Consider the following 16,808-nt stretch of genomic DNA (forward strand, 5'->3'; position numbering starts at 1 on the left):
GTATATTTTCGGAGGCAGATAATCCGAAACTAGTTCAGACATAAAAAATTATCCGAATCAGAATCCGATTTTTCGAATACAAATCGGATTCGAATATTTAGATATATATCTAACAACCACTCGATGCAAAACAACAAGAGAAGAAACCTTTTCACGTGATTAAAGCAGAAACTAGTTGTCTCCTTCGGCAGTGGGCTCAACATGATTTATTTTCTCATATATACAGTTAAAACTTAATTTCACAAATACAGCAAATTTGAACCGTTGATTACCCCGACTCCCCGAGTATTAAATTTTAATATCATCTAATGGTGTAGATTGAGTGTACCTGTTGAATACGTTCACTTTGGTCATGCGAAAAATATATGTACAATTCAAAGCCGCCTCAAAACATTGGTGCTCTGTAAGTCCCTAGTAAGCCAATTCATAGCCATCAGTGTTGAAAAAATAATAGTAAAGAGAAACCATATGTCAGTATGTGGCAGGATTGTTTCTATAACTAGTCTTTAATCACTTCAGTCTCTGCGTGCTTGTTGAGACTTGAGAGGGAATTTTAAATAACATACTCCCAACTTGTGTTTAAATATTTGAAGCTTTACATAATTGAGTTAAAGTTTGTTTACCTCCAACTTTATTTGAAAAGTGGTCGTAGTAGTAGAATTTTATTTTATAAGAGAAACAGAGAAAACCATTTTGCAAATTTTCTTTCTTCTCATGATTTTGAGCTTTTGAGCGTAAAGTAGAAAATGGACAATAGTGATATTTACAGAATTGCTAGTCTTCGTCGTAGTCGAAATGCTTCTGGGATATGGAGGAACACAAATGATGATGTCTTCTCACGATCTTCACGTGATGAAGATGATGAAGAAGCATTGAAATGGGCTGCTATTGAGAGACTTCCAACGTATAGTAGGATTAGAAAAGGTATACTGAGTGGACTTGATGGAAAACACAGGGAAGTTGATATTGAACATCTTGGTACTCAAGAAAGAAAGAATTTGATAGAGAGATTGGTCAGAGTTGCTGAAGATGACAATGAAAAGTTTTTGCTTAAACTCAAGGGAAGAATGGATAGGTAATCTCTTTATTATATGCTTCTATCAGCTTTTAGTCGTCTACTATTGATAACTTGCTCAAGTGTTTTTGCATTATTTTTTCTCTTCAGGGTTGGTATTGAAAATCCCACAATTGAAGTTCGCTTTGAGCATCTAAATGTTAGTGCTGAGGCATATATAGGAAGCAGAGCTTTACCCACAGTGATCAATGTTCCTGTTAACATGGTAGAGGTAAGTTACAAAACAAAAATCTCTGAGAAGAGAACTGGGAATGATTGTACTTTCACTAGTTGGATAAAGCAGTATATACTGATCTGGTGATTATTCCTCTACTTTTATTTCATAGGGGTTCTTGAACACCCTCCACATACTTCCTAGTAGAAAGAAACACTTGTCGATACTTCATGATGTTAGTGGAATCATCAAACCAAGCAGGTAAGACTACGCAACTAATTTGTAGGTTGAGCATGAAACACTCTAGAGTTATACTTCGTTTCATGTAAGACTAATTAGTATGCATGAATTCCAGAATGACTTTGCTATTAGGTCCTCCAGGGTCTGGTAAGACCAGTCTGCTATTAGCTTTGGCGGGGAAGCTTGATCCAAAACTAGAGGTAAATTACGTACATGAATATTCTTTGTAGTTCATTTTGCGGAGTTAAATAGTTGATCAAGTCATAAGTACTATCTGAAAATAAGAAAGTTTAATTTACTTTTTCTTATAAACTGTAGGTTTCAGGAAATGTAACTTACAATGGACACGAAATGAATGAATTTGTTCCAAGGAGGACTTCTGCTTATATAAGTCAGCATGATCTTCATATTGGAGAAATGACCGTGAGAGAAATATTGGCATTCTCCGCGAGATGCCAAGGGGTTGGGTTTAGATATGGTAAGCAAAAGAGTGCTCATTCATCTTATGGATATAGCTACTGGGTGGAAAGTCTAATCAGCATCTTATTATCTGTGATATGAAATGTGCAGAAATGCTGAAAGAGCTGTCAAGAAGAGAGGTGGCAGCAAGTATTAAGCCAGATCCAGACGTTGATGTGTACATGAAGGTAATTCAAAATTTCTTTTTCTTTGAACAGACTGCAGAGAACTATTTACTTTATTTGTGCTAGCTCTTCTTTCTTATGTTTTCCGTTAAATTTGGTAGGATTTTACTGTTTTTGAATCCAGGTTAATAACTCTCGCTCTCTTTTCTGCAACAGGCCTCAGCACTAGAAGGACAGGAGGAAAATGTTGTTACAGACTACATTCTGAAGGTATCATTTTTTTTTTGTAAGTATAAGACAATGTCAATAAATTTGAAATCATTTTATCTTCATATCTTCATAATGTTTTTCAGATTTTGGGATTAGACATCTGTGCTGATACCTTAGTAGGGAATGAAATGATGAGGGGTATCTCAGGAGGACAGAGGAAGCGTGTTACCACAGGTAAGAACAGAACAAAGTGCTCTGTTTCACTTCCTGAACTTGAGGCAGATTCTTGTTCTGAATCAGATAATCATGGTTATGTTCGACATATAGGTGAGATGCTTGTTGGGCCAGCGAAGGCATTATTCATGGACGAGATATCTACGGGTCTCGACAGCTCAACGACTTTCCAAATTGTGAATTCCCTGCGGCAGTCTGTCCACATTCTTGGTGGAACTGCAGTAATTGCTCTACTTCAGCCAGCACCAGAAACTTATGATCTTTTCGATGATATTATTCTACTTTCAGATGGACAGATTGTCTACCAAGGTCCTCGGGAGAACGTGCTCGAGTTCTTTGAAGCCAAGGGTTTTAGATGTCCTGAAAGAAAGGGGGTTGCAGACTTCTTGCAAGAAGTAAGATTTCCTAACTCAACCAATTACATTCTATTCCTATCATTTGAATTATAAATTTTGTACACATTTTTAGTTGTCAATTCTGTCAAACTAAGTAGAATGTTAAGATCTGACCTGTAATTTCTTCTCATACAGGTAACATCAAGAAAAGATCAGCACCAGTACTGGGCCAATAAAGACGAACCCTATTCCTATGTTTCTGTCCAGGAATTCACAGACGCATTCCAGTCGTTCCATGTTGGCCGCAAGCAAGGGCAAGAACTCAGCACCCCTTTTGACAAGAGAAAGAGCCACCCTGCTGCTTCGACAACTTCCGAGTATGGTGTCAGCAAAAAAGAGCTTTTGAAAGCTTGCTTTTCAAGGGAATGGCTGCTGATGAAGAGGAATTCCTTTGTGTATATCTTCAAAATGATGCAAGTGAGTACCTAAAATTTGTAATGCATCATTAGCTTATATCAGACGTAGTTCTGTCTGACAAAGAAATTTAACTAAACTAAGTTCAGTTGTGTTTGAGTTAGCAGCCAGTGAAATTATTGCTGTTTGGCAAACTCTTTCAACACAATGAAGACATGAATACGAACAAGCTCAAAACAGAGATACGCAGAGACATAACACTGCACAATTACCATCTTTTCCTAATCCACGGAAGACTCATTTAAGTTTGTCAAATGTAACTCAATTACTCTTTTGAAAGACTTTTAAATCAAAATCTGTGATTTCAAATCGAAAATAAAATTACCACTGACACAAATCAAAGTTGGACGCAAAGATAACCTGATCAAAGGGCAAAGGCTAGAAAAAATCAAAAGAAGAACACACCTCAGCTCAGCCTCTGAAGTTCAAATTTTGCTGAACAAGAAACTATATTATTAAATGTTCAGTCCTAACATACTGCGTGTTCTTTCTGATTTCAGCTCATCGTTGTCGCTTTCATCGCAATGACTATCTTCCTACGTACCGAGATGAAACATAACACAGTAACAGATGGAGGAATTTATATGGGTGCCATGTTTTTTGCAATTGTCACTGTTATGTTTAATGGATTCGCTGAAGTCTCAATGACTATTGCAAAGCTTCCCGTATTCTACAAGCAAAGAGACCTCCTCTTCTATCCTTCTTGGGCATACGCACTGCCATCATGGATACTCAGAATTCCCACCTCATTTGCCGAAGTTTTCATCTGGATCGGCTTGACATACTACGTTATTGGTTTTGATCCAAATTTTCTAAGGTGAGACTGGCCTAAGAACAATTTTCATCTTACTGTGCTGTCTCAAAACACATATTTTTTGTTTCTACGTAAGTACTGGAAATCCTTTCTTCCTCTAGTGTCACTAACATGCAGGACTTACTTGTTGCAGGTTGCTTAAACACTTCCTTTTGCTTCTATTGACTGGCCAGATGGCCTCTGGGCTGTTCCGTTTAGTTGCCGCAGTGTCTAGGGATATGGTTATAGCGAATACGTTTGGATCCTTTGTACTACTTGTAGTGATGGCACTTGGTGGTTTCGTCATGTCAAGAGGTATAAAAACACATCCATAATTCAGGCCACTAAGTATGAAGTTTCAAACAATATTGACTTTACATTCTTAAGAGATTTAATCACTGTAGTCGTTAGACATTGAATAAACAAACCCACAAAAGAAAGCTCTAGATGTTTGACATGCTCTAATTCACTTCTTGTTGAAGCCAGTAGCATCATCTAAGCCGTGTCCTATATATTTGACTTTCATAGCCTAAGTACATTCTCTCATTCAACACTATATGAAGCAAAATCTGCAAGCAAGAAACGCCCCCTTTTACTAGATCTTAATAATCTCGACTTGCATCTAAGAAATGCTTTAATGGTACTGAATTTAGTTTTTTGTTGTACACATCCAGTATCATGTAAATCAACTTTAAATCATTTGTCTTTTCTGGACTCTCCTACAAAAAAGTATGAGATAACAAACACAAAGCGATAAAATATCTAATATTCATCATTTGTCTGCAGTGAATATTAAGAAGTGGTGGATCTGGGGATACTGGATTTCACCTTTGACCTACGCTCAAAATGCAATGGGTGTCAATGAGTTTCTAGGACATAGTTGGAACCATGTAAGAAGCTCATTACAGAGCATAAAAAATTTCTAGTTGTTTTTTTGAGTCAGCTAATCTGGATTTTTCATGTTTTATGATAACAGTTCCGTCCTAATTCAAACGTGACCCTGGGTGTCGAAGTCTTGAAATCTCGTGGAATCTTTACCAGCTCATATTGGTATTGGATAGGCGCCGGAGCATTGGTTGGATATATTGTACTTTTCAATGGTCTTTTTACTTTGGCACTTGCTTATCTCAACCGTGAGTAGCATTCGAGTGTTTCACAAAACTATTACTTAAAACTCATTTGGTATTCACATTTCTGATCTTAGATTAATTGTCAACAGCTGAGTCATCTCAAGCAGTTCTATCAGAGGAGGCCCTAAAAGAGCAGCATGCCAACAGAACTGGTGAAGTTGATGGTGTCAAACTATCATCCAAAGAAAAGAGATCCTCTAGTCAAACAAAGTTTTCTGGTAAGTGTGGTCCTGTTCTTGTTTCTTAGTTCCGCCATGTGGATGTCATCTAATTTAGTTTGCAATACTGCTGGAACAGATAATGAACTCACAACAATTAGTACAGAATCTTCAATAACAGAAACAAATGGTGTCGCAAGTCAGAACAAGAAGGGAATGGTTCTTCCATTCACACCTTATTCCATCACGTTTGATGATATTAGATACTCCGTGGACATGCCACAGGTATTTAAATTTTCAATTAAGTGTTTGATCAAAGTTGAGTGGCAGAAAATATTTTGTTTTGTATCCTCCTTATTCACTAAATAACAAGTTTTGAATCCACAGGAAATGAAAGCACAAGGTATAGAACAAGATCGTTTGATGCTTCTGAAGGGCATAAGTGGAGCGTTCAGGCCAGGAGTTTTAACAGCCCTAATGGGGGTCAGTGGTGCTGGTAAGACCACTCTGATGGACGTTTTGGCGGGAAGGAAAACTGGTGGATATGTAGAAGGTACCATCACCATTTCTGGCCATCCAAAGAAGCAGGAAACATTTGCACGCATTTCAGGGTACTGTGAACAGAATGACATCCACTCTCCTAATGTTACAGTCTATGAATCTCTCGTCTATTCAGCATGGCTTCGGCTACCTCCTGAAGTTGATTCAGAGACTAGAAAGGTTTGTGAGCACAGGACATTATCTCTTTCTTAATACTTTTTGGGTCTAGTATGTAGTCCTGACTCATAAAGCTATGATAACAGATGTTTATTGAGGAAGTCATGGAACTCGTAGAACTAAAATCACTTGGAGGAGCACTAGTTGGTCTGCCTGGGGTGAATGGCCTCTCGACAGAGCAGCGCAAGAGACTTACAATAGCAGTTGAACTAGTTGCAAATCCTTCTATTATATTCATGGATGAGCCAACCTCTGGGCTCGACGCACGAGCAGCAGCAATTGTGATGAGAACAGTGAGGAACACAGTGGACACTGGAAGGACTGTTGTATGCACCATTCACCAGCCAAGCATTGACATATTTGAAGCTTTTGACGAGGTTTGAGAATTTCTAGAGCAGAGATAGAAGTAATATCGTGTTCATTTTAGACTTTTCCATTTACATTATATTGAAACCTTTTAACGTAACTGCAGCTATTCCTAATGAAGCGAGGAGGAGAAGAGATATATGTTGGGCCACTGGGACGTAATTCTTGCCATCTAATCAAGTACTTTGAGGTGAGCCTAAGCGAAGCTTTGATCATTTTAGAGTTCTCCAAGGTTTCTATTCCTCTATATAGTCATATTAAAGAACCTGGTTTGGTTGTTTGAAGGGAATTGATGGAGTCCTACCTATACGAGACGGATACAATCCGGCAACGTGGATGTTGGAGGTGACTAGTGATGCACAGGAAGAAAATTTTGGGATCAACTTTGTAGACAAATATAAAACTTCAGATCTCTTTCGGTGAGTTTAATATTTCAAATGCTACTACAATTGCTTTTTGAGAAAAGAACAGTCTAGTTCTCACCTGTCAATGAAATTTCATTTTCAGGAGAAACAAGGGCTTGATCAATGAACTCAGTAAACCTCCTCCTGGTTCTAAGGACCTCTACTTCAGCAGAAAATACTCTCAATCTTTCTACACTCAGTGCAAAGCTTGCCTCTGGAAACAACACTTGTCTTACTGGAGAGATCCACCATACACTGCCATGAGAATTTTCTTCACAGCTGTCATTGCTCTCATGTTAGGTTCGATATTTTGGAAACAGGGTACTAAGAGGTATATTCATCTCTACTGCACTGCAGTACGTATATGACTCAAAAGGTTTTATTTCTGACAGGTTCGGATGCAAAAAGAAGGGACTAAACTAATATTTAATGGGATTCTTGCAGACTTAGGCGACAAGATATTTTTAATGCAATGGGTTCAATGTACTCTGCTGTTCTCTTCCTTGGAACTGAAAATGCTTCAGCTGTGCAACCAGTTGTGGCTGTAGAACGTACTGTATTTTACAGAGAAAGAGCTGCTGGGATGTATTCTGCTTTACCATATGCCTTTGCACAAGTAAGCATCTCCCATTATGATGTGAACTTTTAGAACTCTGGAACAAATTATTTCACATGGAAAAAGATATGTCCAACTAGTTGAAACATGCTCAGACATTCAATTTTTCTGGACTTCCCATTATAAACTACGTCCGAAGACTTTGGGTTCTCTTGTTCTATGTTGTATGTCTTTCTGGTTTGTATCTTCTGACTATGTTATTGTGTTACATTTTTAAGGTTGCAATCGAGATACCACACATCTTCCTTCAAACTCTGATCTATGGCGTGGTAGTTTATGCTATGATTGATTTTGAATGGACGGCTGCTAAGTTCTTATGGTTCATGTTCTACATGTATGTGACGTTCTTATACTTCACGTATTACGGGATGATGGCAGTTGGTTTAACTCCCAATCATGCCATAGCTGCAATAGTTTCCTCTGCTTTCTACTCGATATGGAATCTTTTCGCGGGCTTCGTCATTCCAAGACCTGTAAGTCTTACCTACATCTACTAACTCATATGTTGAGTTTCAAATTCATGAAACTAAACTCATTGTCTTTTTTATAACAGAGAATTCCAATTTGGTGGAGATGGTATTACTGGGGTTGTCCAGTCGCATATACCTTGTATGGATTAGTTACATCACAGTTCGGGGACATAGAGACTAAAATGGATACTGGTGAAACAGTGAAGGATTTTTTGGAAAGCTATTACGGATACAAGCATGAATCTTTGGGATTCATTGCTGCAGGACTGGTTGGATTCACTTTCCTATTCGCATTCATCTTTGCCTTCTCAATTAAAGTCCTCAACTTCCAAAGAAGATAGAATACACATATTCAAAGCGGTTGGGTTGCAAACCCAAGCAACACAAAGCACAAGTAACCTGCTTCTTCTGCTACATTCTACTAATTTCTACATGCAAGGGAGTGTAGGACAGTGACAATCGGACAACACAGATATGAAGCTAGTTGTGTCTTCTTTGTTTGGGCAATAATTTACCTAAACACACTAATGAAGTCGCAAGGGGTGTTGACTGTGGTAGAGGAGAGACTGAACTATGTGGCTGCCTACGTATCTAGAGTGTTTTCCGGAATCAAGTTTGTATGTGCTTAGTTTTTTGTTGAAATGAAATGTAGTATTTATAGATGAGTAATAAGTGAGGTTTCTTATTGCCTAAGAATTATAGTTTCCATAATAGTCAAAATATTTCCTTTATTGGTTACAATCTTATTCAGATCTTTTTATAGAGAAAGATATCTTGTCATGCTTGTGTTTAGACCGAAAACTGTTATATTAAGCTTAGTGAGTCGATTATGCTGATCATACAAGAGGGCACGCAATAAAAGTAGGCATGCGTAGTGGACGATAAAAATAGGCTAGCTTAGTGGCAATAAAAGTAGCAACCTTTGGTACCCAATGATGGTTGTTTGTGGGGGTACGAATATAGTTGTACATACATTGCCCTTTCTTTGTCGGATGGAATTTATTCTTTGCAGCAAAAAATAAAAATAAATTGTCTCATATTTAGGAGCTCAACCCACGAAATTAAATGAAGGAAAATTTTGTACATACACATAAATATCGTCTTGAGATGATGTAAAATATAATTATGTATATACTATGAATGTTGATGTCTGGAGTAAGGTGTCGCAATCGCAAACTCCAATACTTTTGCTGCGTGGAGTAAGGTGCCACAAACGCAAAACTCCATGACTTTTGATGCCTAGAGTAAGTTATCGTAAACACAAATTCTAGGACTTTTGATGCGGAGAGTGAGGTGTCGCAAACACAAACTCCATGACTATTGATGCTTGAAGTAAGGTGTTGCAAACGCAAACTCTAGGACTTTTATTGCATAGAGTAAGGTGTTGCAAACACAAAGTCCACAAATTTTGATGCATGGAGTAAGATGTCGCAAACGCAAACTCCGCGACTTTTAATGTGAACCAACATATAGTTTCTTATTTTAGTGTAGACGGAAAAAGTTTACATAAGAGAGGATTATCTCTATAGTTGAGAACTAGCTGTTTTTAAACTCCATGACATGGTTGTTCGGGTCGCTCCTTACTTCATAAAACTTTGGTAGATCTAGATGTTTGAATCATTCTTAACGCTTTGCATTCTGTATCATCAAATGAAATCGCCCAACGACATCTTCGTTTACAACTAGCTAGGTCATTCCAATGAGTTTTGGTTATACCTGTATCACAAATTGTTATGTTAATAATGTCTTTAATATTTTGCTTAGTGTATGCCGCCCCAACTGTTTAGTGGTTTTTGATGACTAATGGAGGAATTTCTTGGCGTCATGTCTTATTTAGTAGTCGCCTCCAGTTGTTGCTTAGATCTAGAGTCCGCTGGTTCTTTAGATTGCGATGGCTGAGTCTATAGTACAAGTTATATTGTTAAAGTGGAGAGTAGTTTCTCCAATGAGGTTGCATTCTAAATGAGTCCTCAGTAAGCATTTTGTACTGGTTCTCTGTATTCAAACCATCGTGTTTAATTTTGTCACCTCCAAGTTTTGAGTTGTACATACAGTATTGGTGAAACTTGAACTTTATTGTAATATCAAGTACCAACTTCTAAATATGTCTCCAGTTTTATTCAAGAACGACTTCTTGATTGTGCCTTTAATAAGTTTGTCGGTGTAGATAAACTGGGGTTCAACAATGTTCTACACCAGATTGTACAACTTCTTGACGACGATTCCTTGCGGTCTCCCCTAGTTCTGCATTGTTGTTGGAGTGCTACCTCTAAGGCTTCATTGTAAGCCGATTCTAAGGCTGTCAACTAGTCCTTGAGATTAGGGCGGTTCCCGAGACTTTAGGACTTGGAGCACCTTCTTGAATGAGTTATATAATTCTTGATCGAGAGTAATTTAGACAATAATATTCTAAGTTTTGAAGAAAGAACATCATTTTGACGCAATTGAAATTTATTGTAGAGGCATCGATCTGCCATGATTTGTAGCTATAACATCTTCAATACAGTTGTTTCCTTCAAGCAAGTCTCCGCTACATTGTTATTGGTCGATGCTCTTTTGTGTTATGTTCTTTTTGTTTGCTGCTTGGTTTAGGCAACTCCTGTGGTATGAAAACGCTCAACAGTAAATAGAGAAACTTTTGGGCGTTAAGCGTATTGTAGTCGCCCCCAATTATTGGTATTTCACTAGAGAAACAACCCTGTTCTACGGCAGTTGGATAAGTGCTCCAGCTATTCAATGTCGACAAGTACTCGCCCCCAGTTTTGAGTTATATAAAAAATATTGGTGAAGCTTGAGCTTTGTTGTAATATCGACTTTCTGATATTTCTTCAATTTTCTTCAAGAAAATTTTCTTGATTGTGTCTTTAATTTGCTTATTGGTGTAGGCAAGTTGGGTTTTGCTAATATTTTACACCATATTGAAAAGCTTTCTAATGTGGATTACTTGCGGTCGCCTCCAGTTTGCTACGCCTCTAGTATTTTTCAGCTACATCAGTATTGTTCACTATTTTCTTTGATGATGCATTTAGGTTGCTGAAGCTTTAGATTGTAGTGAGTATACTTCAAAAGAGTTTGTTTTAGAAGTTGAGATTCATCCTAAATTGTTTAGAGTTTGAGTGAGGGAGATGTGAAGAAGGAAGGATTAGAATGGTTCTAAGCTAATGAAAACTTGAAAACTTTGATTGTTGTATTGAAAACATGAAAAGGGAAGATTGATTAAAATATTGAAATAAAAGCAAGCAAACAAGATTGAAGATTGAAACAAAGAATAAGTAAACAACAAGTTTGATTGAAATAAGAACAAAGAAATAACAAGTTGATTGAAAGGAAATAAAACAACAAGAAAAATAAAAACATAAATTGAAAAAACAAGACAAGAAATTAAACAAACCAAATGGTTTAGATCCTAAGACAATGGATGGTTTCTCTTTCCCTTGCTTTTGGGATATATACCCCTACTTTTGCCATTTACAGATTTGCCCTTCTCTATTACAAGGTGAACACCTCACACTTCATTTTTGCTTTTTGGTTTCTTCTTGACCAAGGTAGGTTTAGGGAGAAAGTCATCATATTTTGAGATAAGGGCATCCATCTCTGGTCTTCTGAATTGAGGGCTTTGACCTTTGACCTTTGACTTTGACTTTTTTAGTACTTTTCCATAACAGCTTATGGTTTTCATAATAAGCGTGATTAAGGCTCCTTTTGCTGTTAAGATGCAGCTTTTATGATAAATGGTATGAAATACTCCTTAACCTGAAAAAGACAGTAAAAGCTATGAGTTGTCTTTTCGTTAAGCATAAGAAATGTTGTAATGCAGCAATATACGAATAATAAAACGCACATTTGGGAGCTTATCACCACCCCCAAATAGCATCTTGTTTGTCCTCAAGCAAGGATGAGAGAAAAAACTAAGATCACAAATGAGTGATTTATTATAAGTTATACCAATCTCATTTCGCAGAGTGCGATTACATTGACCATATGCAACAAGGCCTTAAACTACTAGAAATTCCCTAGTGGACGAGCTTTAAGCCTCGTGAGAGTTTTCCAGTGAAGGTACTCACAAACTTTTTCTATTTAGTACAAATGGACTTGTTTCCTTAGTTATTATTAGAAGTTCATACATTTCATTAGCCGTGAATAAGGACAAGCTCCTTTGAACTTAGAATAACATATATACAGTAATTTAATCATCTAAAGATAAATGTACAAAACATGAGCAATGAAATGCAAAAGCAGAGTTGTTTCCGAGGCTTTTGAAGAGCTTCTTTAAGGTAGGTTCTCACAGGGGTGTGTTGCAATCACAACTCTCTGATATATTCACTCAAGGTTCGTTCTCTCAAGTGCAGCGGGCACTTATATTCCTTGCATACTCAAATGACATCCAAAGAAACTGGGGTCGATTGATCACACTTGCCAATTACTATCACACCATCCTATTCCTAATCGAGCTAGAGGTCTTTTATTAGGAGTTACGGGGCTAGGGTGATGGTTTAGAAAGAAAAAAGAAGGGAAAAACAAAATCTGATAAGTCGAGAAACTGGGTCTTCAAGATACTTGTAACCAAAGAAAAACCTCGTTTTGTTCTTTTGCTTCCGAATTGTGATACATTCTTTTAGCCCTTTGGCTTTGTGACTCCATATGATTTTGAATTTTGGTGAGTTCTAACTTTGCTTTTGATTCTTTTTGTTTATGATATTGCCTCCTTTTAATTTTGAACTTTTTTGAGATTCGATTGTTTTGACTCCTTTGAATTTTTTGGAGTTTTGGTTTTTTGATTGGTCTTTCTTTTCTTTTCTTTTTGAAGCAAATAACTGTTCTGTTTTTGTACAAGGTCTTCTCTTCTTTTTTTTTTTTTTTTTTTCGATATCCATCCAGTTCTCAACTCATCAGCTGGGTAAGCTTTTTATTGTGTGTTGTAACAGGTTAGGAATTTTTGGTGAAGAATAAAAAGACTTTTAGAAAGGTTGAAGGCTCCATAGGGGTAACTAGAGGAAAGCTATCTTTTTGGGTTTTTAACTTTTATTTTGCTATATCGATCCAAAAAGGGCCTAAATTTCCTTATAGGATATGGCGTGGTGATCAAGCAAGTGGACGTGTGGTCTTTATATCCGGACATCCTTTGTGTCATCACTCAATAATCATTCAGATGAAGCTTTTGGCTAGATTCTCATAGGATATGGAACTTAATTGTGTTAATCTTGGTTTCGGAAACTCACTGCTATATACAAACAAATGCTGATGTATGCCATTTATGAAAATATGCAGAATCTATTGTACGTATATTAGTCTAAGTATGAAGAATAAGTCCTTACTTTATTGCTATAATGAGACTTCTAAACTTTTTATTCATCATAGAAAAAGAAAACAAGACTTTTTAATACTAAACAGAAAAATATTTTTGGTCTTTTTTCGAATTTTTTTTTAGAAAGGAAGAATATACTATTATATCTACTATATAGAAAATACCTAGTTTTTGCAAAATGTTACTATACCACCCCCAAATAGAACTATTCTTTGTTCTCAAAGTATGAAGTGATAAGGAAAGAGATTATTATAGAACACAAGAGCAAAAACGGCGATACACCTGTATTATGTTCTTCATGATGAAAATACACCACCCCCAAATAAGTTTGGGGCATGGGTTATTTGATATAGAACCAGAAATACATAGTTTATTATACTATGGATATTTATATTACTATAAAATCTTTTTGGGTTTTTGTATTTTTGAAAACATGAAATGCATGAAAGAAAAATATAAAATTTTGGCATGATGTATCTGTTTTACCTTCTACTCATAAACCAAATTCCACAAGAAAAGCAAAATAAAACAAGTAGATAATATTAAGCATAAAATTAAACTTATACTACGTCATACACGTGAAAAAGAAATAGAAAAATAAATAAATCCAAGTATACGACCACTAGGAATCTTAGTCAGAATCCGTCCATGACTCATCTCGACGTCTAGAAGATCCTTCTCTTTGCTGACGTCGAGGCCTGACATGTCTATCACTATGCGGGAGCGCGTCTCTGATGCTCTGCAGTGTTTTAGTGACACTGTGTTGAATACGTCGCTGCTCCTGTTGGAAGGACCACTGCTCCTCTCTAAGGATATGTTGTTCCGCTTGGATAGTCTACTATTCTGCAATGATGTTCTGTTGAGTTTCCCTGAGTTGGTGGAGATACGAATGCAGAATCCTATGGCCTCCATAGAGGAAGTGAATCCCGTCCAAGGGCTGAGTGAATTGTCGAGTGACATCTTCAGCGAAGTAATCCACCTTCTTAGTCAGGCGTGCTTGCTCAGTGGCTCTGGCTTCAGGTGGAAGCCATGACTTCTAGATGCAGTGGGCATAGATAGGACCTGTGGTAGCGTCTTTGACCTCCACTAGGGCGTCTGTGGCTTGGAACCCCTAGTGCTGCATGATCTTGGTGACCTGCACTGGTAGAGGGGTAGTTGACTTCTTTGGTTTACAAAGTTGCTTAAAGATAAAAGAGACGATGCAGAAGCTGTTCTTCTGCTCTTGAAGAATCCATAAAAGATAAAGCATCGCCTTACCTATATCCGAAGGCTTGGCCGAGCCTAGCAGGTTGTAGGCTGTCCACTGAGATACTGCTAGTTGGTTCCATCATAGCGAACTCGATCTGAAAAGTGCAGTGAGACTTGTGGTTCTTAACCCCCTCGAGAAGTGTCTCTACCATCATCACGTCAATGGTCTTCCTGTCTGGGGACTGTTTCGTCTGAATATAAGCCTTCAGAGGAATCCCCAGAACTCCACTCACCACCTCCTTGGTGAGCTCCAACGAGCGGCCATCCTTAACAACCGTAATGCGGTCATCCTCCCCTCTAAGCATGTAGTTATTAAACGAAAGAGTAAGAGAGGGAGAATAAGCCGCATCTTCCAACAAAACCAAGGGTTCTCATCCTCTTCTTCTAATCTCAGCTCTGAAGTGCACTTCAAACTAGGGGTGTCAAAATGGTCCTCAGACCCTCAACCCGCCCGCCCTGACCCAGCCCATGGGCCGAAAAAGCCTTCAAAATGAGGCCTCACACATTCGTGGCTTGGGCTTACCCGGCCCTCAAGCCTTTGAGGGGAGGGTAAGGGACTAGACTTTGAAACTTAAGCCCTCCCTTAAGCCCGACCCTCATTAGGCCTTATTTTAATAAATTTGTTTACAATATATTTCATTTTAGCATTAATATGCTAAAAATCACTTAAAAGAACGTTTATCTATTAAGTTTGCCAACCTTATAATTTCATTATAATATTTTATGAAATGAATTTAACTGATCTTAATTGACTAATACAACATTAACAAGTTTTTTTTAGTAGTTTGAAGGTTTAATTGTGAAGTGCATTCAATTTTATCATTTTTAACTAATGTTTCTAAATTTATTTTGTAAATCAAATGTATAACATAGTATCTGGCCCTAACATTTGGCCCTCAAGCCCTCTCGAGAGGGTTGAGAGGTGGGTAAAGGCTTCGAGATTTAAGCATTGGCCCGACCCGACCCGACCCTCAAGGTAAATGAGGGTAGGGCAAGCCCGGCCCTCAAAGCATGAGGGCTTCATTGTTTGAGGGTCAGGCCAACCTGGCCCGGTCCATTTAACACCACTACTTCAAACATATCGGAATAGAAGAGGTCTTGAAAATTTTGCTCCGGCACAATTTTAAGAACTCAAGCCATTTAGAGTAGGAATTTAAAAAATTGGGGTTTTGAGTTGGAATGGAGGTTGAAAATGGGGAAGGTTGTGAAAAAATTGTGTGGTGGTGTGTATGGTTGAGGTTGCGACCGCGAGCTAGGAAGGGGCGAGCACGAGTCGAGTGGGGTGGCTAGGGTTGGGGATTTGGGAGGAGGAAGAAAGGAAGTTGGACTGGTGCATGGGCTTAATGGGTTGATGGCACATGCCTTGCATGTGTCTCTTTTAAGAATATGAATTTTTGGCCCAAGCCTTAATGAATTCAGGAAATTCTGATATTGTTCTCAGTGCCTTGCCAACTTCAAGAGCCGATCCACGCTTCGTTACTCGTCCGGTCTTGACTTGTGAGGCACCAAAACGATCAGCATCGAAAATGCAATGTAACAATATATGATACACTCACATCCAATAGTAGATGAGAAATAGATGATGGAAAGAACTGTACAGGAACTGTAGGGAAATATGTACAGATAACAGAAAGAAAATTTTAATTAATTTTTTTGGGTTTTGAATAAGTTTGACAGAAATTTTAAAAAGGTAGGTCATTTTAAGTCAGATCCCCAAGACTTGGAAGTTTTTGAAAACTTGAGTCAATCCCAACCAGATGGCTGAATTACTCTCTTAGACTGAGCGTAATGCACTGGGAGATAACACATATAAACTTTATAAACAAAATTATTATAAGGTTGAAGACCAGGGCAAGTTGGTGTTTGACAATTCAAGCACCAGTCTTCTCTCATAGCTCGTCTCTTACGTGCGTATGAACTCTTACCTAAACCAAGAATGATTTTCGGTATGTGTCTATATCTTAAGCTACAGTTCTCTAGGAAGTGCTTGCACACGATCATTAAAACTGATCCATCTAGTCTATCTAGTCTTGCTAGGTGGAGGGTTTTTGTTTGTTATAGAAGACATTTTTGAAAAGTTTTTTAGAAATAAGAGAGATTTAGAAGGGGAAAAGATTTAAACGAGAGGGAAAAGATTTTTAAGAAAGGAAATTTTTGAAAATTTAAAATTTTTTGAGTCTTTTAACGTAAGATTCTCGAGACAAAATAGTGTGGTGGAGGCAAAAAGATAGAATTAGACAGAGAATAGTATCACTTTGGGTTACTCTATTTGTTTAATTCTCGTTTGGAAACACC

At 37.7% G+C, this 16,808-nt stretch overlaps 1 protein-coding gene across 1 annotated transcript; it reads left to right on the top strand.

The window, feature by feature from the left end:
* The first annotated feature begins 395 nt into the window (after positions 1-395).
* On the top strand, positions 396-8,740 carry LOC147510721 (ABC transporter G family member 39-like). The gene is made up of 24 exons (XM_086602582.1): positions 396-1,075; positions 1,166-1,286; positions 1,402-1,490; positions 1,585-1,669; positions 1,788-1,947; positions 2,040-2,116; positions 2,270-2,323; positions 2,407-2,497; positions 2,591-2,892; positions 3,028-3,309; positions 3,807-4,123; positions 4,254-4,414; positions 4,886-4,989; positions 5,076-5,232; positions 5,319-5,447; positions 5,527-5,672; positions 5,775-6,107; positions 6,191-6,481; positions 6,577-6,660; positions 6,756-6,889; positions 6,978-7,205; positions 7,319-7,490; positions 7,709-7,963; positions 8,044-8,740. Exons 1-24 carry the CDS (start codon positions 747-749, stop codon positions 8,299-8,301), a joined length of 4,359 nt encoding a protein of 1,452 aa, XP_086458708.1. The 5' UTR covers positions 396-746; the 3' UTR covers positions 8,302-8,740.
* Positions 8,741-16,808: the final 8,068 nt, after the last annotated feature.

The sequence above is a fragment of the Coptis chinensis genome, chromosome 3, assembly GCF_015680905.1.
Source record: "Coptis chinensis isolate HL-2020 chromosome 3, ASM1568090v1, whole genome shotgun sequence".
In the NCBI taxonomy this organism is placed as follows: domain Eukaryota; kingdom Viridiplantae; phylum Streptophyta; class Magnoliopsida; order Ranunculales; family Ranunculaceae; genus Coptis; species Coptis chinensis.

Excerpts from the sequence above, each read along its gene's own strand:
- LOC147510721 (XM_086602582.1), top strand. The coding sequence starts at position 747 with ATGGACAATAGTGATATTTACAGAATTGCTAGTCTTCGTCGTAGTCGA. Across the intron at positions 4,415-4,885 it reads TGGTTTCGTCATGTCAAGAG|TGAATATTAAGAAGTGGTGG; the intron begins GTATAAAAACAC and ends ATTTGTCTGCAG. Across the intron at positions 5,673-5,774 it reads ACTCCGTGGACATGCCACAG|GAAATGAAAGCACAAGGTAT; the intron begins GTATTTAAATTT and ends TTGAATCCACAG.